The sequence below is a fragment of the Pipistrellus kuhlii genome, unplaced genomic scaffold (genome assembly GCF_014108245.1).
Source record: "Pipistrellus kuhlii isolate mPipKuh1 unplaced genomic scaffold, mPipKuh1.p scaffold_m20_p_2, whole genome shotgun sequence".
Lineage (NCBI taxonomy): Eukaryota > Metazoa > Chordata > Mammalia > Chiroptera > Vespertilionidae > Pipistrellus > Pipistrellus kuhlii.
Window position 1 is genome coordinate 136,167,912 of NW_023425515.1, and position 22,521 is coordinate 136,190,432.

Below are 22,521 nucleotides of genomic sequence, written 5' to 3' on the forward strand. Positions count from 1 at the left end.
TTAGTTAACAGAGCCAAATATCAATAGTACAACGATTGAAATTTCTTTTGAGAGTCAAATTTTTTAAACTTAAACGTCTTCTAATGCCACTTTTTCAAAATAGACAACCCAGGCAGTGGTATTTTGTGGAAGAGCCATGCTCAAGGGACCAAAGAGCTGCCTGTGGCTCGTGAGCTGCAGTTTGCCGACCACAGCACTAATATTTTCCCCTGTACTATCTAATATGTTGTGAATCCCATCTAGTAACTTTTCTTCTGTGTTTAAAGAATTCAGATTCTTTTAAACCTTACTGAGATGTGATTGACATGAAACCAAAATGTATTTACTCAACAGATATTTAGTGAGCACCTACTGTTTCTAAGACTCTGAGGCTCTTATGTGGGAAAAGATGGTTTCCCTTTTGCAAGGGGAACTCATTCAAGTAATACGAGCATCTTCCTAGTGTGAAGTTGTGGGCTGGGTCCCCCAGCAGCCATGGAGATGGACAGACACTGACAATGGCCCGAGTTGCTTGTCAAGGAGAGAAGTTTACAATCCAACCTGAGGAGACAAAGTGACCAGACTTTTTCCAATATGTTTATTTGACATCTTATATTTGAAGTGATTTCTGATTACCCCACATGAAGGAGGTGCAATAAAACTCTAAACCAGGAGGTTACAGTTCAATTCCTGTTCAGGGTACATGTCCAGGTTGCTGGCTGGATATCCAGGAGGGGGTATGGAGGAGGCAGCCAATCAGGGATTCTCTCTCATTATTGATTTTTCTATCCCTCTCTATTCTTCTCTGAAATCAATAAAAATATATATTTTTAAAAAATAATTTAAATGACATTTTTAAAAGAACTTGAGCGAGAAGGAACTTAAAAACAACAGCAACAAAAAGACTGATGGTCTCTTCATGGGGAAAGTGGAGGGAGCCAGAGGGGAAACAGAGAAGGGCTATGGAAGGTGTTCTGGCGTGGCTTTGTCCGGTCTGTGCCTGAGTCCTGAATAGTAATCCTTGAGGCAAGAAGTGGCTGTTGACTCCCAGGGCCACATTCTTGGCAGTACATATGGTTCTAGAATGACTAAGAAATCTAGATCCAGAAAGAAAATTTTAAAAGTTTCACTTAAAATGTTTCAAGACAGAAAAATGACCTCTTATGTTAGGAAGAATTGTAAAAGAGCTTAAAAAAAAAATCTATTCCTAGCTGAGGAACTACTGGAAAGTGGGGAAAAGCACAATTTTATGAGCTTTTAAAAAATTATTAAAGTGTAGTTGGCACATTATATTAGTTTCAGGTGTGAAAAACATAGTGACTCAACATTTATGTAGCCTAAGAGGTAATCACCACATTAAGCCTAGTAACCATCTGTCACAGTACAAAGTTATTGCAATATTATTCACTATATTTCCTGTGCTGTACACTACATCTTCATGGCTTATTTATCATATAACTGGAAGCTTTGTACCAGCCCTTGCTCATATCAAGAGGGCATCTAGAGGTACTTAGAATGGGAAAGTGGAGAAGTTCTCTTGTTTTAGAAGTTTCCATGGTTGTGATACTGTTCTAGCAGCATAGGATTTTAGAGACTGAAAGTTCTCTGTGGAAGATATAGTTCAAACCTTTCATTTTACAGAGGAATAAAGAGAACTTCCCAAGGTTGAACAGAGTTAGCAAAGGGCAGGGATGAGACACTGTGTCTCCTCTCACACTGAAAGAATTGTTTCCTAATTAATGCAAGGAGGTACCATGGCTTCAAAACTATAGGTATGTTTTTGATCCTTCTTCTTTTTCTTCGCAGATAACATTTGACAATAAAGCCCATAGTGGAAGAATTAAGATAAGTTTAGATAATGACATTTCCATCAGAGAATGTAAAGACTGGCATGTTTCTGGATCAGGTAACTGATACATTTTACTAGTTTTCAAAAATGGTCATTAAATTACTAGTCTCATGGATATGTGGAGCATCAAATGAAAGAACTGTACTACTCCCGAGTGACTAATTCTCTGTAAGTAGGTCAATTCATTGTAGTTATCTGATGTTCTAGGTAATACATAAATAATTAATAATCGAAATGACTTTTCCTGCATTCTCCATCTGCCTTCATTGGTCCACTCCTTACTAAAAAATTACTTATAATCTCCCCCCCCTCCCCCACACCCCCCGCAGTACAAAGAAGACTTGAGAAATTGTTTCCAGCAGGGAAGAACAGATTACAATCTGAGTGTCCTTTATCGTGTTTTACATCTATACTGTGGTGTGCAACACAGCAGTTAAAATAAACGAGGCTAAAAATGAAAAGTTAAAAAAAAAAAAGTGGCTGTCACTGTATTAATGTCCCACTGCATAAACAGGTAATCCTTTTTCTTCCAGTTCAGAGAAACACTCATTACATGATGATCTTTGATGGCTTTGTTATCCTGATGTGCCTGACTTCGTTAATCCTGTGCCTTCGATCTGTGATTAAGGGAATTCAGCTTCAACAGGTAGGGGTTGTTGCTTTCTAGGACTATTACAGCTGTTTTGATCAACAGAGAAACTCACTGTGCCTTCCCTCTTTCCCTAAAGGAATTTGTCAATTTTTTCCTCCTCCATTATAAGAAGGAGGTTTCTGTTTCTGAGCGAATGGAATTTGTCAATGGATGGTACATTATGATTATTAGTAGTGACTTATTGACAATCATTGGATCAATTCTGAAAATGGAAATCCAAGCCAAGGTAAACTTTCCCCCTATGTATGCCATTGTTAGTATTATAAGTTATCAGAATAGACATTTAACTTTGGGGGGTGGAGGGAGAATGGGAGAAGATTTGCAATAAATATTCATTTATACCCACCTCAACTATCCTTAACCTCAATGAGCTCTTAATGGTACCCAGCAACCGTTCCACATTTTTATAGACCATTCACTACTCCCATCATATAAATGATAATTTCATGTTTTCTTCACTTCCAAAACCTCTAGCTCCCTGCTTTACCCCCAGTTTCAGCTGGTGACCTAATTTCCTATTTAATAAGAACAATAGGAAAAAAAGTAAAAATCCCACAAACTCCTACTTCATTTATCTACCGGCCAGCATCAGTGCCCACATGCCCTGCTTTTTCTGTTATGAAGCATTTATTATTTAGCCTATTATCTAAGTCCTACTCCTCCATATGCGTTCCACATGCTACCCCACTTGCTTACTTATGGGCACACCTCTCACCATGCTTCTCCCTTTCCTTGTACATCATCCGTTTCCCAGTCTCTATGCAGTCATTCTCTTCAGCATGTTTTTACCTCCTTTCTAAAAAGAAAAAATATCAACCATTTACTTCTTCATTTTCTGCTTCTCTTTATATGGCAAAAGACCTCAACAGAGTAGTTCATCTTGTTTCTGATTCTACTGCTCCCATTCTCTCTGATATCTGTTCCAACCAGGCTGCCTGCCCCTCCATAGAAAGTGTTCTTTTCAAGGACCTCCTATATTGATTAAATCCAATAATCAATTATTTAAAGAAATTTACCCTTCAGCTTTTACTCCCTCTTTGTTCATGTACTTTTTTTCTTCTTCTGGATATAATTTTCCTGTTGTTCCTCCTAGGTCTCGGGCTGGTCTTCTGACTTTCCTTTGCCAGTTTCCTCTCATCTCTCCAACCTATTAAAGTGACTACTTCAAAGCATAGCACTGGGACATTTTTATTTTTATTTTCTGCCACTGTGTTGGTGACCTCATTCTGTCCCATGCCACATTTATGTTTTCCACATTTATGTTTCCAGCTTGGAATTCTTCCCTCAACTTGTCTCACATTTCCAACTGTCTATTCCACATCTTCACTCGAGTGTCTATTTGGCCTCTCAAATGTAACATATCTAAAACAGAATTCCTAAGGTTCCCCCACCTCCACGATCAAAACTTGCTTCTCCTTTCTAAGCTCAGTTAAATACCAACTATTTTCAGTTGCTCAAGATAAGATCCATCCTCAACTTTTCCCTTTCACTAATCCCCTTTCACTCTCATATAATTCAAGAGGAAATCCTATTGATCTACCTTCAAAAATTACCTCATCGACTCCACCACTAAGTCACCATCAGCTCTCACTCATATTATTGCAACAGCCTTCTCACTCCTCTAACAATCTGCGCTCAACCGTCGCAGCCAATAGTCTATCCTATCACTTCTGTTCCGACATCTCAAATCCCCCTCTCCAGAATAAATGTAAAGTTGTAAAATTACCCACGAGACCCTAACTGCCTGCCTCCTCACCTCTGACTTCATGCTATCCCCATCGCTCACTCCAGCCAGACTCACCGTCTTGCCAGGTGCCCTCCTGCTTCGGAGCCTTGGCACCTGCTGGTTCCTGAGCCTGGAAAGCTCTCCCCCTTGATTTTGTTGGTTGGCTCCTCACTGCCTTCGGGCCTTTGCTCAAGTGCTGCCTTTTCAGTGACACCTTTCCCGGTCACCCTTCTTAAAATGCAACTGCCTGTGCATTTCTTATCCTGAATTCTCTCCTTTGCGCATCAGCTAATGTATCAGGTGTTCATGAATGTATTGCTGTCCTCTCTCCCCGATCATGAGAAGGTAGGCTGCATGAATGGGGGAAATTTTGCCTGTTCGCCGCTCTGTCCTTAGCCCCTGGAACAGTGACCAGCTCATAGCTGCCAAGAGGTAGTTCTTGCTCATGTGAATTTCTGATTACTTTCCCCCACTTGTGTTTTAGAGTCTATCAAGTTATGATGTCTGCAGCATACTCCTCGGGACCTCCACCTTGCTTGTGTGGCTGGGCGTCATCCGGTACCTCAGTTTCTTCCACAAGTACAATGTAAGATGTTTCAGGGCTCTCAGTGCGGCTGGTCTTTCCCCCTTTCACTGTTACTACGCTGCTTTGGCTGGAGGACAAAAAGATTCTAATGACCTCTCTTACTTTCTCAGCTCCTTATCCTGACCCTTCAGGCAGCGCTGCCCAGTGTCATGAGGTTCTGCTGCTGTGCAGCTGTGATCTATTTTGGCTATTGCTTCTGTGGATGGATTGTGCTGGGACCTTACCACGAAAAGGTACCGATCCACAACCTGTCACCTTTGGGACCATGAAGTTCTTAGCATAGTGCCAGTGGCTTGTTTTCTCCTTTCAAATGCACTCTGTTTATTTTGTGACTCGGTCTTCATATGTTGAAGGTAGTATATCTATTGCCATGTTTATAAACCAGTAAGGGCTGACTAACTTGAGAGAAGAATTGGTTCACTCAACATCCTCAATTTCTTTAGTGGAATATGCCAAATAGTGAAGTCCTTTTTACCACCAGCGAAGTAAAGTTTCGTCAGTTTGATTCATCAGTATATATTAGAGTAGGCTATTTAGGTAAAGTGTCTCAAAATGGGATTTTATTTAAAAAGCAGTAGAGGGAGAAACTTGTAGGAATATTTGTTACCAGAGTTATAGTCCTAACTATAATGCTGTTATCTTAAGTGGCATGAACTTTAAAATGAGAAGTATGATCATGTATGATTGGGATCTGGGTTTCTCAGAAGTGTTTCAAGGATCTCTTTCCATGAAGGTAAAAGGGAGGATAAGGCTTGTCTCACAAAAGCCCTGAGATAAGCTTTATCTAGTTCAGCCTGCTCCCATTAACAGAGCAGCAAGAAGCAGCTGCTTGTCCCAGGAAAAATAGTAGGCCTGTATATGTTGTGTGTATCGCCAAGCAAATGCATGTAGTTATTCCAGGTGATTGGTTTTAAAGGGTAACTTGGCATATCTGGCCACATACTATATAATAAAAGCCTAATATGTAAATTGACCAAATGGTGGAATGACCAGCAAAACAACCAGTCACTATAATGTGCACTGACCACCAGGGGCAGACACTCAATGCACTGACCACCAGGGGCAGACGCTCAGTGCAGACGCTCAATGTGGTCAGTGTGCTCCCACAGGGGGAGCGCCACTCAGCCAGAAGCTGGGCTCACGATGGCAAGTGCAGTGCGGTGGTGGGAGCCTCTTCTGCCTCTGCAGCAGCAGCAGCACTAAGCAGCAGCAAGCTGAGCAGTAAGGAGCAGCAAACAGGCAGATGGTAAGTGGCGAGGGGTCCCAGGCTGTGAGAGGGACAGGCTGGGCTGAGCCCTCTTGTAGTCCAGGATCCATCAGGGAATGTCTGACTGACAGCTTAGGCCCACTCCCCCACGGGCCTAAGCTGTCAGTTGGACATCCTTAGTGCCTGCCACTGCCACTGTACTCGCCAGCCATGAGCCCAGCTTCTGGCTGAGCAGCACTCCCCCTGTGAGAGCACACTGACCACCAGGGGGCAGGTCCTGCATCGAGCATCTGCCTCCTGGTGGTCAGTGCACGTCATAGTGACCAGTCATTCCACCATTTGGTCAATTTGCATATTAGCCTTTTATTATATAGAATATATAAAAGGCTAAGTTGACTAGTGCATGCATGATACGTATAAAGCCTCACTGGTGCCAGTCACACAGGTGTGTTTCTAGCTGTCATTATCGATCATGAATTTGGTTGACACTTCTATTATATAATAGATAAAGGCAAATAGTGATATTAAAATATTTCTTTTAATTAATGTTCTTTCAATGTGCATGAATCAGTGTACTGGGCCACTAGTTTTTAATATGATGTCATGAATGAAGTCTCCCAGGGGAAGGAGCATAGAATAAAGTGCATTTTTCTGTGTGCGTGTGTTTTTTTTTTTCTAGTTTCGTTCTCTGAACTTGGTCTCCGAGTGCCTTTTTTCTCTGATAAATGGAGATGATATGTTTGCGACGTTTGCAGGAATGCATCAAAAAAGTTACTTGGTCTGGCTATTTAGCAGAATTTACCTCTACACGTTCATCAGCCTCTTTGTCTATATGATTCTAAGTCTTTTCATCGCACTGATCACTGATACATATGAAACAATCAAGGTAAGCTCATCAGTAGCGATAAGTGGCTAGAATTTGTGAAGTGACAATAAAATATAATACCTATGGGTAGAGAAGAAGGACTTCAGTTTTAGATACTGAGAAAAAGAAATGAAAGAGAAACAGAAGTATAGAATGTTGGAAGTTTTGTCTTCATATAATTGTGCTTTTTTTTTGTACAAGCTTATTAAAATTATAAGGATTAGTAAGTATTGTGTGAGTACAGCAGATGGCATTCCAGAAAGCTGGAATTTGGAGTAGCAAACTTTCTCTTTTATATTAATCTAGTTGAAAATTTTAATTTCTATATAAATTAAATCTCTCATTTTGAGAAGACATATTAGTTGCAATTTCCTAGGTAACTTATTGAATAGACCTATGTTCATTAGGAACAACATGGAAGAGATCTGGAAGTGAATAGAAAGTTGAAAAAAGAAAAAGGACATGGAAATAAATGGAAGTTTAAAGTTTAAGGTAAAATACAAAGTAATTAAAAAAAGAAACGAGAGAGAAGAAATAATCTATGTATAAAAGCCTAAGTGACTATTACAATCAGAATGACTGTAACGAACATTTGACTGGTTGCTATAATGCACACTGATCACTAGGGGACGTAGCCATGGCAGCAGCAGGCACAGTTGGGCCAGGATGAGCGACAGTGGAGCTGCATGCAGCCCTGGCTTGGGCTCCTCCCTGTGCTTTGGCACTTGCTACATCCCCCGAGGCATCCCAGATTGCAAGAGGGTGCAGGCCAGGCTGTGGGACTCCACTTGTGCACAAATCTGTTCACCCGGCATCTAGTGTATTAATAATATATATATATATAAAAGGTACCGATAGCATTAATCTCACATCACTTGGGTCATTTTTCCCCCAGTTCATTCTGTGGTAGGCAGCTAGACAGACAGTTTGGGGAAAGAGGACATTGGCAGGTATATTGTCATTTATCTAACAAAAGACAATTGTAGGGTGGAACCTTGGCCTCAGGGGGGCCTTTCTTTTCTCTTCCTAGCATATTGCTGGTCATGCAATTTGGACTCCCTGACCTTTCCTCCCTAGAAATAACACCTAGGTTTCAGTTGTATTTCAGCTCCAGGCTCAGAAAAGCAACAAAACCAGCCACAGCTGACCTAAGGACCAGCTTCCCTGGTGCTGCTGGAGTGGGGAACTTTTAAAATTCAGTTTTATAAAGAAAAATTGACCTCTTCATTTGGAGTGTGCTGTCACTGAACTCATTACTCCTTGGCATGGTCCCTTCCCCAGTTGGAAACTTGATTTAAGAGTCTCATGCTCTACCGACTGAGCTAACCAGGCGAGACTGGAAACTTGATTTAAAAAGGTGTTATGATTTGTATTATCATTCACAAAGGACATTTAAAAAAAATCTATTTAAGCCCTTTGGAATAAACATCTATATAGACTTACATTTTGAAAACCTTGTATTGTTAGGTACACTACTGGCATAGGCACTTGCACTTGAGGACTTTTCTTCCTGGGTATGAGAGTCGGAATGATGTGTGATGGACCAGGGATAAAGAGAGGGCCCCTGGGAGTTGATGCATTACGAGTTGATGATTCTGAAAACTTTGCTCATGAATCCAGGGCCATGAGTTCATGCTCATTGAATCAGATTTCTGGAACTGACTGTCCTCACTGCTTGCTTGGCAGATTTGTGCGTAGAGTCACCAAGGTGACTGAGAAAGAATGTAGCTGTACCTGCCCAAATCCCTCCCCATAATGCTCTAAAAACCTCCCACTCTGCATGCAGAGAACTATCTGTTATTTAAAGGTGACATCCACTATCTCTAAGGGTAACATGACTTGACAACTTTCCATAACACAACTTGCAACTCACAGTTTAGATGTTAACACAACTTGCGACTCACAGTTTAGATGTTAACTTCTTTTCGTGGGCCCAGCCCACGTCCAAATGGGAACACTAAGTTATTTCTGATCCTTTCTGGTCAGGGCACCTTCTAGACTAGAGTCTTAGATAAGGTGACCAGACATCCCGCTTTTGGCGGGGACAGTCCCAATTTTTAACAATTTGTCCTGGGACCTGTGGCAGGACTTTTTAAAACGCTGGGGGACACGGGACAAATTGTTAAAAATCGGGACTGTCCCCACCAAAAGGGGGACGTCTAGTCACCTTAGTAGACCCCCAAACTGGTATAAATATGAGGCCCTTAAACAAGCCTTTCTGTCCAGAAGAGAGACTCCCAAAGGGTGAGCAGACTGGAAAGGTCCCTCACAGCACTCAGATCTTTGTCCAGACATCTGGACCAGCTTAGGAGCATTCAGGGCTGGGCAGAGGAAGGACAGGTATGCCCCTCCCTCCTAGCTATTTAACAATAGTGTTAAATCTGCATCAGCTGGGCCATTTGTGGCCTGAACTAGGTTTAGCCAAGGTGCCTGATACACACTGGCCTCCAAGTCATGGGCTGTAGGGTGAGGTTCTCAGACTGGGAGCAGGACTGGCTGGATGCTTCCTGGACAGAGGGCTCAGGAGGACCCAGATTCAACATGCCTGTTTGGGGTTGAACCAGACCCACAAAAGAGAGGCCAGGAGGGCACTGCTGAATTCCGGACCCAGTTTACTTTAGTCAAGTGCATGAGTGGCTCTAGCGACTACATCTCCCTGAAAATACTTGGAAGTGATGACACTAGCCCTCTAGAAAGATCTCCTCTCTTGCCAAATGAGCTGTTTTAAACTAGGACTAAAAAGCTGTTTCAAGGGGTTCATTAATGAGAGCTATTCTTTTTATTCTCCTGCACAGCATTACCAGCAGGATGGCTTCCCAGAGACCAGCCTTCGGACATTTATATCAGAGTGCAAAGATCTACCCAACTCGGGGAAGTACAGATTAGACGACGAACCTCCAGGATCTATATTCTGCTGTTGTACCAAGTAGCTCTCAGGCTTATCTGTGCTCTAGAGGAAAATATGATGTGTAGCCGAGTTGGGAAACTGTATGGATATTTTAAGATCTGGTAGAGTATGTTTGAAGACTATTATTTTGAGCAAATTGACAGCTATAATTCATTAAGAACTCATTAGGTTTATAATTTTTAAAGCAATAATTGTCGTCTTTTTAGCTATATGTTAAGTTTATTTAAAAAACAACAACACTACCTTTGATTAGTAAAGCTTTGGCTTCTTATTCGTTCTTTATTTTGCCATCGCTTTAGAAGGTGTTTTCTATGCAACTCTTTGTTGTTAATCTTCATCTGAGGGTATTTTTTCCATTGATTTTTAGACAGAGTGAAAAGGAGGGGGGAGAGAGAGAGAGAGAAACATACCATCTCCCTGACAGGGACTGGGGATTGAGCCTGCAACTGAGGTAGTACCTGTCCTTGACCAGAATTGAACCTGGGACCTTTCAGTCCACTGGCTGATTGATGCTCTATCCCCTGAGCCAAACTGGCCAGGGCTCCATACCACTCTTGACTCGAACTCTTAACCTCTTGCTTACAGTGATTCAGACTGTGCTGATTGTGTCATCAATGGAAAACTTTGCCTGGACTGGTCCCACTTGTGATTGAGAGAGGATGTTGCTGTATATCCAGTAATCATTGCTTTGTAAGACCAGAATAGGAAACAACCAGGCCAGAATAGGAAACAACCATCACTCACTAACAAGCCGGTACTTCTGAAGGACAACTGTTATATGCTTCTTATAGTTCTCGAGAGGATCCGGTGTTTCAGTATTCATGTATAAGTTTTCTCCTTCAGTGTTAAAGTAAAAAGTTGAAAGAATATCTTATACATTTATGAAAATGGAAAGTACATTCAAATGCATGTTCTATCCCACGAGGATTATTTTATCAGTATTTGCGTGGCCTTGCGAACACTGGTGTACTGTGTGCCCTTCACAAGGCACCTCCAGCCTCGGAAAGAAGCGGCATTTTAGGGTTGGGAACTGTTGTCTGTGGGGAGAGGTTCCATAACTCACATTTAAAATTTTAAAAATAAGTGGGAAATGTGTGCCTTTAAAAGACACAAAACCAAAGTCCCTATCCTTACAAAATGCTGATTGGAAGTTTCAGGGATTTTCAGAACATAAATCTTTGTTTTGTGTACCATTTGTTCAAATAGAAATGAACTCAATGATGTGCAATAAAGGTTTTCTCAAAGCAAGCTCTTTTTTTTGTTGTTGTTGTTGAAGGAAACTAATTTGTCAATTTCTTATTTTGATTTAATGGCTAAATGAAAATAGTCTTGAGACACTACAATCTTTATTTAATCATGACTGTAACAATGGCTCTAGGTGTTGAAATGTAAGAAATTACAACAAATATAAGCTATGTTTGTAGTGCCTTTGCTTTTTTAGAAATAAAAAAACCTAAACCTCTAGGTGAGTTTTTTCCTTATTTGTAATATTTGAATTATGATCATTTCCAAAATTTACTAGAATGCAATGTGAATTTTAAGTTGTGTTTATTATTTGATAAATATTTTTTTTTACTTCTTACAAGATTTTTGGACTAGCAATAATACTTCAAAGGGAACATAAAACCACTGATCAGTGCTGGGCCTGGGGTTTTGGTTAGCCCTGAAATCATGTTCCTGCTGTGGAATTAATTAATCACAAGTCTCCTGATTCTCCAAGCTTTCCTACTGTGGCGGGAAGGAGTCCCTGATGAATTTCAGGGCCTACTTTTTAGGAAGGATGACCATGAGAGAGTATCTCTACTATTTCCTGAAAGAAATAGCACTGACTTTTTTGGAACTGTCCTCAAACCAGTACAATGGCTTGCTCTGGGCAGGCCAGTAATTTCCATGGTTTCCTTTTATGTGTATGTGCCATAAAGAATGTCAAGGTTCTTGTAAGAAGGAATGGAGAATAGAAGTCTCCCTTTCTTCTCCCAGGTTTCTAGACGGGGCAGCAAGAAGGAGATGGGGGCTATTAGACTTTTGTTGGTGATGTCCATTTGTCTAGAGATCAGGCTCTCTGCTCTCTGCCCCTGACATAATGATTCTCAAGCTTGTAGACATAGAATCACATTAAAATCGTGGATGTGCAGGTAATATCAGCAAAGATTTCTTATTTTTCAAGTCCAAGGGTGAGATCAGGACTCTTCATTTTTATCAGGCATGCAAGATAATTCCGATGCAAATAGTTCACAGTAGCTGCATGGATCAGAGCTGGACCAGAAACAGCTAAATCCCTCTACTGGGACTACAAATAAGGAACTATCCATAAGGTTCAGAGTTCAGACTGGCCTTGCCTTCTGTTTTTTTTTGTGTTTTTTTTTACCACATTAGTCAAAAGAGAAATCCCAAGGAAAAGAGTTTATAGACATCAAAATAGTTATCATAGAATATGTGTTGCCTGTTACCATTGTTTTTAGAAAAATTTTGATTTTGTTGATGCACATTTTCTTTAAACAATTTAGATGCCATTTTCTTCTATTTGTTTTATAAGGCTTTAAAAATATAATAAATATTAAATTTTAATCTTTTTGTCCCAACATACAATTTTCAGATTAAATTAGTACATATAAATAAAGAGGTGATGGATTAGGAAAAAAAGATAAAATTCTCACTAATTGATGATATAGTGGTCTACATAGAAAACTAATAGAATTCATAAATTTTCAAAACTAATTAAAATATTCAGTAAGGTTGTTGTATGTAAGATCAATTTAACAACTTCTTAAGAAAGATAAATTATTCACAATAGAAACAAAAATTAGAAATTATCCAGCAATTATTCTAAGGTAGAATGTGAAAGACCTTCTCAGAGAAACTTTCAAAAACGCCATTACAATACATAAAATATCTGAATACAGTAATTGCAGAGATAATATATTCATGAATGCGGGCAACTTATCACGGTAAAAATTCAATTCCCTTCAAATTAATCTATAAATTCAATACAATAGCAATTAGAAAATCTAGGTGATTTTTTGAACCTTAAAAATTGAGTTCTAAGACTCAAATGAAAAGATCTATATAAGGAAAACTACAAAACTCCTTTGAAAGAAATGAAAACAAAATTAGTTGGAGAAATATTCCATGTTCATGGATAAGAAAACTCAATATTGTCAAAATTTCAGTTTTTTTCAAATTTGATTTATAGATTTGAAACAATCCCAATCACAATCCCAGTGACAAATTTTGTGGATATTGACAAACTGATTCTAAAGTTTCCATGGAGAGGCAAAAGACCCCAAATAGCCAACACAATATTGAAGGAAAAGAATAAAGTTGGAAAACACTACCCAACATCAAGGCTTCCTATAAAACTATAGTCATCCAGAAAGTGGTGTTGGTGAAAGAATAGCAAAATAGATAAATGGAACAGAATAGAGGGCTCAGAAATAGATTCACTCAAATATAGTCAATTAATCTTTGACAAAGGACAAAGATAGTCTTTTCAACAAATGGTGTTGGAGCAACTGGATATCCACAAGGACAAAAGTAAGTGTAGATATAAAGCTTACAAACATCACAAAAACCAACTCAAAATGGATCATTGATGTCCATGTAAAATGAAAAACTATAAACTAAAATGTTCTTGTTTGGTGATGACTTTTAATTGTTTTATTTTTATTTTTTTGTTAATCATCGCCTGAATATATCTTTCCATTGATTTTTAGAGAGAGTGGAAGAAAGGGAGAGAGACAGAGAGAAACATTGATGTGAGAGAGATATATAGATTAGTTGCCTTCCACATGCACCCAGTCCAGGGTCAGGGATGGAGCTGAAAACTGAGGTGTGTGCCCTTGACTGGAATTGATCCCAGGACCCTTTAGTCCAGGGGTCTTCAAACTATGGCCCGCGGGCCACATGCGGCCCGCAGAGGAGTCTGATCCGGCCCGCCAGGTTTTTTGGGCAGTGAGCGCAGCCGAGGTGTTACAGTAGGAATTAGTAGTTCATATAGTCCGGCCCTCCAGCTCTCTGAGGGACCGTGATCTGGCCCCCACTTTAAAAAGTTTGAGGACCCCTGCAAGTTTAGTCTGTGCCAATGCTCTATCCACTGAGCCAGTCTGGCTAGGGCTGGTGATGACATTTTTAGATGCAACAGCAAGCACAATCTGGGGAAAGGGTAGTGGGGGAGGAGGGAGATATGACTTCAATAAATTAAGATACTATGCAAAAGACACCATCAAGAGAATGAGAAGACAAGCCACAGACTGGACAAACTATTTGCAAAGACATATCTGATATACTATTATACAAAATATTATAGAGCTAAAGGGATGATATTCTCTAGAAACCTCTAGGCCAGTGGTCCTCAATCTTTTGTTTACATATTGTCTGTGATTGCCTTCACACTACAAAAGCAGAATTGAGTAGTTGCAACAGAGACAGTACATCCCCAATGCCTAAAATATTAGCTGCCTGGCCCTTTAAAGAAAGGTTTGTTAACCCCTGATTCATAAGATAAATTGCTGAAAATTGACTTAGTTACATAGAAAACTTGAGCTGCCTTCCTACCTCTCGCCACAGGCAAATTTGAGGTACAATGGACTTTGATGAGAAGGGTAAAACTGAAATAATATTTTAAAAAATGCAGAAAAAGATTTGTGACTTAGGGGTAGAGTAACTCTTCTTAAGGGTGCAAAAACTTAAGTTATATGGATTAATATTCTTTTTTTAAAATATATTTTTTATTGATTTTTTACAGAGAGGAGGAGAGAGGGATAGAGAGCTAGAAACGTCAATGAGAGAGAAACATTGACCAGCTGCCTCTTGCACACCCCCTACCGGGGATGTGCCCGCAACCAATGTACAATACATGCCCTTGACGGAATTGAACCCGGGACCTTTCAGTCCACAGACTGACTCTGTACCACTGAGCCAAACCGGTTTCGGCTGAATTAATATTCTTAATTTTGGTTTCATAATATCAATTAAGAACTTCCATCTCAGGAAGAACACCATGAACAAAGTTGAGACAGGTGAATTCTGGAAGGAGATACAGTATTTATAATGTCTACAACTGGCAGGGGATTGATATCTACAATGTACAAAGACTGCTTGCACATCAATAAAAACTGTAAAGGATGTGAACAGTAAGTAAATAAAAGGCAGCAGTGTTCTCCTATTTTACTCGTACTTTCTCCACATAAACTTCACAGTAAATATTATTCTTACCAGCCTATCCCAGAAAACAAATGCATTTTTACTATTAGCCTGTCTTACATTTCCTAGACTTAAAAAAATTCTGATTTAACATTGTAAATTAATTGAACTTTCATATGAAGGCAACCTGCTAGAGAAACTCCAGGTCTATAAATTCAAAATTCCTTGTTATAGTACACTGTCAAGCAAAAAATTCTTGTGTTCTATGGTTACTGGTCATTACAGATTTGAGTCTGGTGCATAGCTTTTTGTACTTTGCAGTACAGAACAGAGCTCAGGTATTTGAAAGAAACAAAATCATAGCACAAAACAATGACCATACTGCCAGTGAGAAATGGGAGCGAGGATGTTCCATCAGCACTGAATTTTGAAAGTGAAAAACATCATGCCTATTGTAATTTAACTCACTACTGATAGAATGGTTAGGTTAGGTACCTAGAAACAATAATTCATGTCTTTTAGGTTGTGTAATACTCACAGCCATCCGCCTCAAGTATTTTCCATTCTCACTCTCCTTCCCTCTTCTCCATCCTCAAATCCCTCATGATCTCAAGTTGAATATTGCAACTTAAAGAGTGGAGCATGGACCAGCAGTGTCAGTAACTTCTAGTTAGAAATACAAAACTTCAAGTCCTCTTCCAGACCTACCAAATCAGAGTTGGCTTCAATGATATGTTTCATTTGCACATTAAAATAACTCAATACTTTGCAACTATTTTCCCTCCACAGGGTTCTATAAGAAGTTACTTTCTTTTACCTGGGGATAACATATGCATTTGGCTATTTATGTACACGCATCTTGGCTCCACTTTGTGCAGCTATTTATAGATTGTTACAGATGTGCAATTGATTACAGAAACGTCTCCAGATCAGAAAAGCTGCTGAAGGGCGGCAGCTGTTAATCATGTCTTTTGTCAGTGTAGCAGTGTGGTGAGAATCAACGTTTTGGAGACTCAACCAAGGGCATAGAAATCTTGGGCATACTACACACTCTGTTGGTAACCTTGGAGAAGTAACTTCAACCTCTCTAAAACCACTTCCTCATTTCAAAAGAGAGAGAACAGTACAGAGTGCTGAGCATTCAATGAGGTAAATATGTAAATCAATCTCCCTACCTAGTAAGCGCTCAAATACTTGGATCTCTGAAGCAGAACCTTTGCACATGATAAACGCTCTTAGTAAATGCAACACTAACCATTTGCTTTATTTTTATTAATAACTACTTGCTGATACGTTACTGTGTAGAATTGACAGGGCTTATAATGAGAAGTGTGCCCATACAAAAAACGTTATCCCACTCGACCATCCCTTTCTAAAGGGATGATTGTCCCTCGTGGTGCCCTGGCATTTTGAGGTTAATGGGATTGTCCCTTCATGATGGCTTTTCTTCTCCAACACTCTCCCGTCAAACCACCATCCGCCTCCGTCACAGGAGTCCCCGCCCTCCCCACAGGAATCCCCACCTTCCACACAAGAACAGCGCTGTGACATTTCCGCTCCGTTTCTTCAAAAAAGGAACCTAACCTCACCGCTTTTGCGCCCACCTTCAGGGACTGTGACTAATAAACGGAATCCCTCAAGCCTGTGTGTACCCAGGAGGCACCTCTGATGAAAGGGGCTCTGAAATAAGGCATCTTTGCCTAGTTGCCTATTGGAAGTAACTTTCAAAAGAGAATCAGTTGTGTAGGCTCTAATGTACCTTAGTCTGTCCATCTGCTTCCATCTGGAGTATATATGTGTGTGTGTGTGATGAGCAGGCACAGAGGGCGCCCTCGGAAGGAGCCTGCTCGCCGGGTCCAAACCGCCAAGTCCACACCACCCTCAGTGGAACAAACAGGGCGTGTGGTCAGATGCCCTCGACCCTCCTCTCTAAGATTCATGCCGGGTGTCCCACAGGCACCTTCCTTTCGTGCAGCGGGAGGAAGGCTCCGCGGTGGCCGCAGCCGGTGGCCGCAGCCGGTGGCCGCAGCCTGACTGGGCGGTGCGGGTCTCGCGGTCCCTGTGCGCCCGCAGGGGCCCCCGCGCAACCCAAAGGCGGTTCGTGTTCCGCTCCCCTGCGCGCGGGCAGCACTTTTAACATCCCTGAAACTGGGTCATTGTCACAGGGTTTTGTGACCGTGCACGACAGAAAAAAACAAACAAAATAAAACACACACACACACACACACACACACACACACACACACACACACACACCGCTGCAACGAATGAACTTGTCAGCGGACGTGAGGGTCCCACAGGGACGGGCCAGGCGCTTCTTCTTCGTGCAGCTCAGTGTCCAGCCCTCGGCGTCCCAAACGCATCTGGACGGACAGGGCTGAGGGCATGGACACACGCACCAACGAGGAAAAGCAGGCGTGAACGGAGACGCCGGGAAGGGAAGGCAGGAGGGCTGGGAGTGCGCGGCCCCGCCGCCCGGGGGCGCAGTGGAGCGCGGCGCCCGGACCCCTGGGGAGGCGCCTCTTGGGTCCTGCCTCCCGCAGACCAGCCAGCGGGCGCGGGCCGAGCGGGGCGCCCGGGACAAGAGCGGGGCGCCGGGGGGGGGGCAGCGGGGCAGGTGCAGCCGCGTCCTCGGCCTCCTCTCCCGTGGCGCCGGGGCCGCCATGCCTCGCGGAGCGGAGGCGCTGGACCTGCCGGTGTTGGACACAGCCCCAGCCCGGTCCTGGGGGCCGGGCCTCAGGTCAGTGCCCAGGGCACGCCACGGGCTCTCCGTCCCACGGGCCCCTCCATCTCACGGGCCCTCCATCCCACGTGCCCTCCATCCCACCGTCCCTCCGTCCCACGGGCCCCTCCATCCCACGGACCCTCCAGGAGATGCCACCGCCGCCCCTTCTCGGGCTGCTTTCCCCGCGGGCTTCTAGCGTCCGCACCTCCACTCCATCGCCCACCTCCGGCCCCATAGAGCCGCTTCGCTGCTTCCCGCCTCCCCGAGAGACTGGCTCCGGGACACGTGGAACAAGTCTCCCGGGAAAAGGTCTCCTCCGGGCGGGAGGCGGCGGGCAGAGGAGGGGAGGGGACCGGGGCGGGGCGAGCGCAGGTCCGCCCGCAGCCCCCGCCCGCCCGCCGGGGACTGAGGTCCGCTGGGCGGCAGGAGGGTAAGAAGCGGGCGAAAGGGGGCGGGTGGGAGTTGGGGGGTAGGGCTGTGAGGTGTGGGGTCTGGGGTGGGAGGAGAAGGGAGAAGTACCTGGAGGGCCCAAAGCAGGGAGGTGGTCCGTCAAGGCGACCTGCCTGTGCCTAGAATCCCAAAGTCGTGGAAAGTTTGGAAGGAGGAGGGCCTGCCTGTCTGCCCTGCCCTCTGCCTCAGGCCAGACAGCTCGAGGGAGGACTGGGGGCTTTTTCAGAGTGACCGTCAGGTGAGGCGCGTGAGCTGCGCCTTTGGGGATGTCGGACGGATCCTGGAGAAATCCTGAGGGCTCTCCTGGTCTAGACGATAGCACCGCCGTCCTGCTGCCCGGGGGACGCTTATGTTAACTGCTAGCAGCCAGTTGAGAAGGCTGGGCTTTGCCTTCCGGAACAAACAGGCCTTTTCCTCAGGTGGGAGGGTTGCAGTGTGGTTAACCTCAATTCCTCTGCCTCATGAAAGGGGTACAGTTCAGCCAGGGGCGCAGCCAGGGGGCCCACATCAGTGGTCAAAGCTGCAACCAGCCAGCTGCGCAGCTGCGTCTGGGCGTGATGAGTACAGAGGGGCCTTGGGGCCTCGGCGCCCTGTTCCCTGCTCGCAAAACAAATCTGGTGGCGGGTAGTTAAACTTTCTTAAAATAGAAGAGACTCTTCCCTGCCTTTCCTGCATGGCACTCTCAATATGGTAAGTGGACTTAACGCTAGCAAGGAAGGCCAGGCGTCCAGAGGAGGATTTGCTTGATCCCTGGTGGCTGTGCAGAGGAGCATTTAATCCCAAGCAAACGTGCCATATATTTTGTAGATTCTTGAAAGACCACTTTTGAATTAGAAGACATAACTTGGGTGCAACTTGTTGCAACAAAATGACCGGGTATCACGTAGCTTATAAACTATTTCCTTCAATGCTGGGTGTCGATTTAATGGGGCAGATGGATAGAAGATGCATATTCCTTCCTGAAAGGGCTGTCCTTATCAGGAGAGGAGCAAATTGACTCAGGGTTCATTCCCTCACTTTCTTCTGCTTACATCGGTAAACAGGTTTGTGCTGATGGTGGGTGTGGTGTTATTACTTTTCTGTTTTTTCCCCACAAGTCCAGTATTTTTCTTAGTACATTTCCTTCAGGACTTAAAGGGTTTGTCATATCCGGTGAGAATCTTTAGAAGTTCCCATTCTTACAGCACGAGAGGACACACATTTGAGTATGCCTATAAATAGCTTTTGAAGGGATCCAGATTTGAAAAATACTATGTACGATTATATGTACCATACCAGCGGAAAACAGAAACTTGTGTGTCTTTGTAAACTGAGAATGGAAGAAGGGGTCAGTGAGGGAGGGGAAGGAGAGGCTGTAAATGTCAGGACACAGATTCTGATATTTTCTGTTAAAGGGCCAACTGCCTCCCCCCCAGAGGCCAGATATGGACTTCACACATTAAAAACTGCTCAACCACCTTTGTGATGTGCTAACTAAACAGCACAAGGTAGGGGCATCCGATAGCTTCTTCCTATTGAGCCCAGCAATCTCAACACTTAAGCTCATCTTCCTCTTCATGCTTTAAGGCCAGCCCAACTCTCATTGCCAGGAAACTTCCCTTCTCCTCTCATGAGAACTTCCCATAAGTCAGGCTCCGTGGCCCGGACCTTTCAACACCAGGCACCTTTTCCACACTTCCCCCGACCATTCCCATGCAGAGACCACCATAATAGTGCCAATTTTATTTAACCTCTGGCAGTTACAATTTGATAAATCCCCAATGAAGTGTTTAAAGAGGCCTCATTCTTTTCTCCCATGAAGAAGCATATCAAAAGTATTATTTTAAACAAAATAATACAATACATATAAGATACCTTCTTTAAATTTTTTAAAATTGATTTTAGAGAGGAAGGGAAAGGGAGAGAGAGAGAGAGAGAAACATCAATGCTGAGAAAGAATCATTGATCGGCTGCCTCCTGCATACCCTCCACTGCCTCCTGCACGTTCCCCCATTGCATGCCTCCCACTGGGGATTGAACCCCACAACTGGGACATGTGCCCTGACCGTGACCTCCTGTTTCATAGGTCGATGCTCAACCACTAAGGCACACCAGCAGGGCTATATGAAATATCACAAAGAAGCAAATACTGGTAAGAAGAATAGGGAGAGAAGTTCTGAACGGAGTGGCAGAGAATACAGAACCAAGTCAGGGACGACCATCTTCACAAACTCATCTCTTTGGCTAGGTGTCTAACAGGAAAGTGAAACCCAGAATAAGACAGTTCTTAAAACAGGTGGCTTCTTCTGGGGACAATTTTCAAAGTAAAAACAGTGATCAAAGAAAACCCCCTGGGCTATGACGATTAGAAGGGGAATCTTCCAGAGGCTGGACTGTGAGTTACCTTCAGCTGGAGCCTGGAGGCTAGCGTGAGTGCTGAAGAATGCAATCAGCTGAGCTCTTATAGCACCCGTTAGGGACTTCATAGCGGAAAAGCCATTTTATCCTCAGGCTGCATTTTCTTTGTCAAACTGCAATGTTCTTTTCCCTATCAAGTGTTTTAAAGCCTTTATTTGTTTACCCATTTGCTTACCTTGGCAGTTCTTTGAGGGTTTTTCCTTCCCACTTTCGTCATCCTGCCTGCAGCTGAGGTTTCTCTGTTTCGCATATGGGCCCCTGCCCCCTGCTCCCTAGTGTGAGGAGCCCTTAGCTGGAGGGATTGCTTCCTTTTTCTCCTCTGAAGGTTGAATCTTACCATCTCCCCTGGAATAAATACGGTGGTTTCCGTCTGAAATGCCTGTCAGGCAATAACTGGTGACTAGTAAGGCTAAGGATTCTGGGAAATTATCTTTGGTGTCTGTAATTACGGAAGAATTTACAGACACCAAATGGTGGGCTTTTAAAGAAAATTGTATCCCCTGTAGCAGTGGTCGGCAAACTGCGGCTTGCGAGCCACATGCGGCTCTTTGGCCCCTTGAGTGTGGCTCTTCCATAAAATACCAAGTCCTGGGCTAGTCTATTTTGAAGAAGTGGTGTTAGAAGTAGTTTAAATTTAAAAAATTTGGCTCTCAAAAGAAATTTCAATCGTTGTACTGTTGATATTTGGCTCGGTTGATTGATGAGTTTGCCAACCACTGCCTATAGCAACAAGAGGGAATTGCTAGAAATAGGGTGAATTTAGGAACTTTCCAACTGACACTGAAGGGGGCCTGTCCAAAAATAAGGGGGGGGGGGAATATTATTTATAATTTCTTTTAATTTTACATTTACTTACAAATTGTTATTAGCATGACCCTGTTACACTGGGCACATATTGAAAATGTTAAAGAAAGAAAACTGTAAGAAATGCCATAACTCCAGTCATCATCTTCAACTTTAACTGCATTTGAAATTTGGTATTGCTGAGAAATGGAGTTTTGTTTTTCTTATCTCTGACCCAGAAGGCTGATGCTTCAGGATGTATTTTCCAAGGTGGCGAGGCTTGTTCACAACCAGCACTTTTAGACTTTCAGTATGTGTAGCTGTACTTCTGCTTTCCTGCTGGCCGGAAACAGCCAGTGGGGATGGGAGGTGGTGGGATGGGAACTTAGCAGCAGGGTTCTCTTTAGGGAAATTCCCCAAGGAATGCTCATCTTTTATGGGCGGCCCCTACAGTTTTTCTTCTGGGTGCTTCTCAGGAGTAGAATGGCCCTTGATTTTGATTTTATGTTCTGAGAGCGGTGCTGAGAAAGTAACTAAAGTTTCTTTCTTTGACGCCCCCCCCCCCCGCCCCTTAACTTCCTTTAATTGGGGCTCAATTGCCCCAGAGTCTCAGAGAACTGGATCTCTCTCTCTCTCTCTCTCTCTCTCTCTCTTCCTCTTTCAAGAGATTAGCAAACCATGAGCTAATCAGTCCACTGTAGGAATTTAGAATAAATTAAAAAGAAACCTGCTCGGTCAGTGTGGTTCAGTGGTTGAGTGTCAACCTATGAACCAGGAAGTTACAGTTTGACTCCTGGCCAGGGCGCATGCCCAGGTTGTCAGTTCAATTCCTAGTAAGGGGCTTGCAGGAGGCAGCTGATCAATGATTCTCTCACATCATTGATGCTTCTCTCTTTCCTCTCCCTTTGTCTCTGAAATCAATAAAACTATATAAAAAATTAAACAACAAAAAACTTTTGTTAAATTTTTATTACTTTAAAAAATTTTTATTGTTGATGTGGGCATTGCTTGAGATTGTTCTAAATAAAATCTCCCATCTACCAGATAGCAGTGTCATTCACCCTAGGGCCAACACGGTCATTGCTGTGGAAACACTGAATTTCAGTCTCTGCATTCCACCACCCATTCACCACTTTTAAATTAAGGGCAGGGAAATACTTGATTACCTGATGTATATTATTTGACCCTTTCTTTTTGAAATAGCTTATTTTAACTCATAATAATTCAAGATTTCACATGATAATTGCCAAAA

The 22,521-nt window shown here is 42.9% G+C and overlaps 2 protein-coding genes across 7 annotated transcripts in view; both read left to right on the plus strand.

The window, feature by feature from the left end:
* Positions 1–10,441, plus strand: part of MCOLN3 (mucolipin TRP cation channel 3) — a 28,232-nt gene extending 17,791 nt beyond the window's left edge. For 2 of the 5 annotated variants that reach the window (XM_036446667.2, XM_036446665.2), the window contains exons 7-13: positions 1,786–1,885; positions 2,362–2,474; positions 2,557–2,706; positions 4,691–4,792; positions 4,903–5,025; positions 6,679–6,885; positions 9,660–10,206. In XM_036446667.2, the coding sequence (XP_036302560.1) occupies positions 1,786–1,885; positions 2,362–2,474; positions 2,557–2,706; positions 4,691–4,792; positions 4,903–5,025; positions 6,679–6,885; positions 9,660–9,794 (930 nt within the window). In that variant the 3' untranslated portion in view covers positions 9,795–10,206. Of the gene's footprint in view, positions 1–1,785; positions 1,886–2,361; positions 2,475–2,556; positions 2,707–4,690; positions 4,793–4,902; positions 5,026–6,678; positions 6,886–9,659; positions 10,207–10,430 lie in introns of those variants that run through there. The other 3 variants (XR_006742172.1, XM_036446670.2, XM_036446669.2) reach the window with 3 other exon arrangements.
* Positions 10,442–17,477: 7,036 nt separating this feature from the next.
* Positions 17,478–22,521, plus strand: part of MCOLN2 (mucolipin TRP cation channel 2) — a 51,134-nt gene continuing 46,090 nt past the window's right edge. Inside the window, exon 1 of one of the 2 annotated variants that reach the window (XM_045584387.1) lies at positions 17,478–17,654. In XM_045584387.1, the coding sequence (XP_045440343.1) occupies positions 17,578–17,654 (77 nt within the window). In that variant the 5' untranslated portion in view covers positions 17,478–17,577. The remainder of the gene's footprint in view (positions 17,655–22,521) is intronic. The other variant, XM_036446805.2, reaches the window with a different exon arrangement.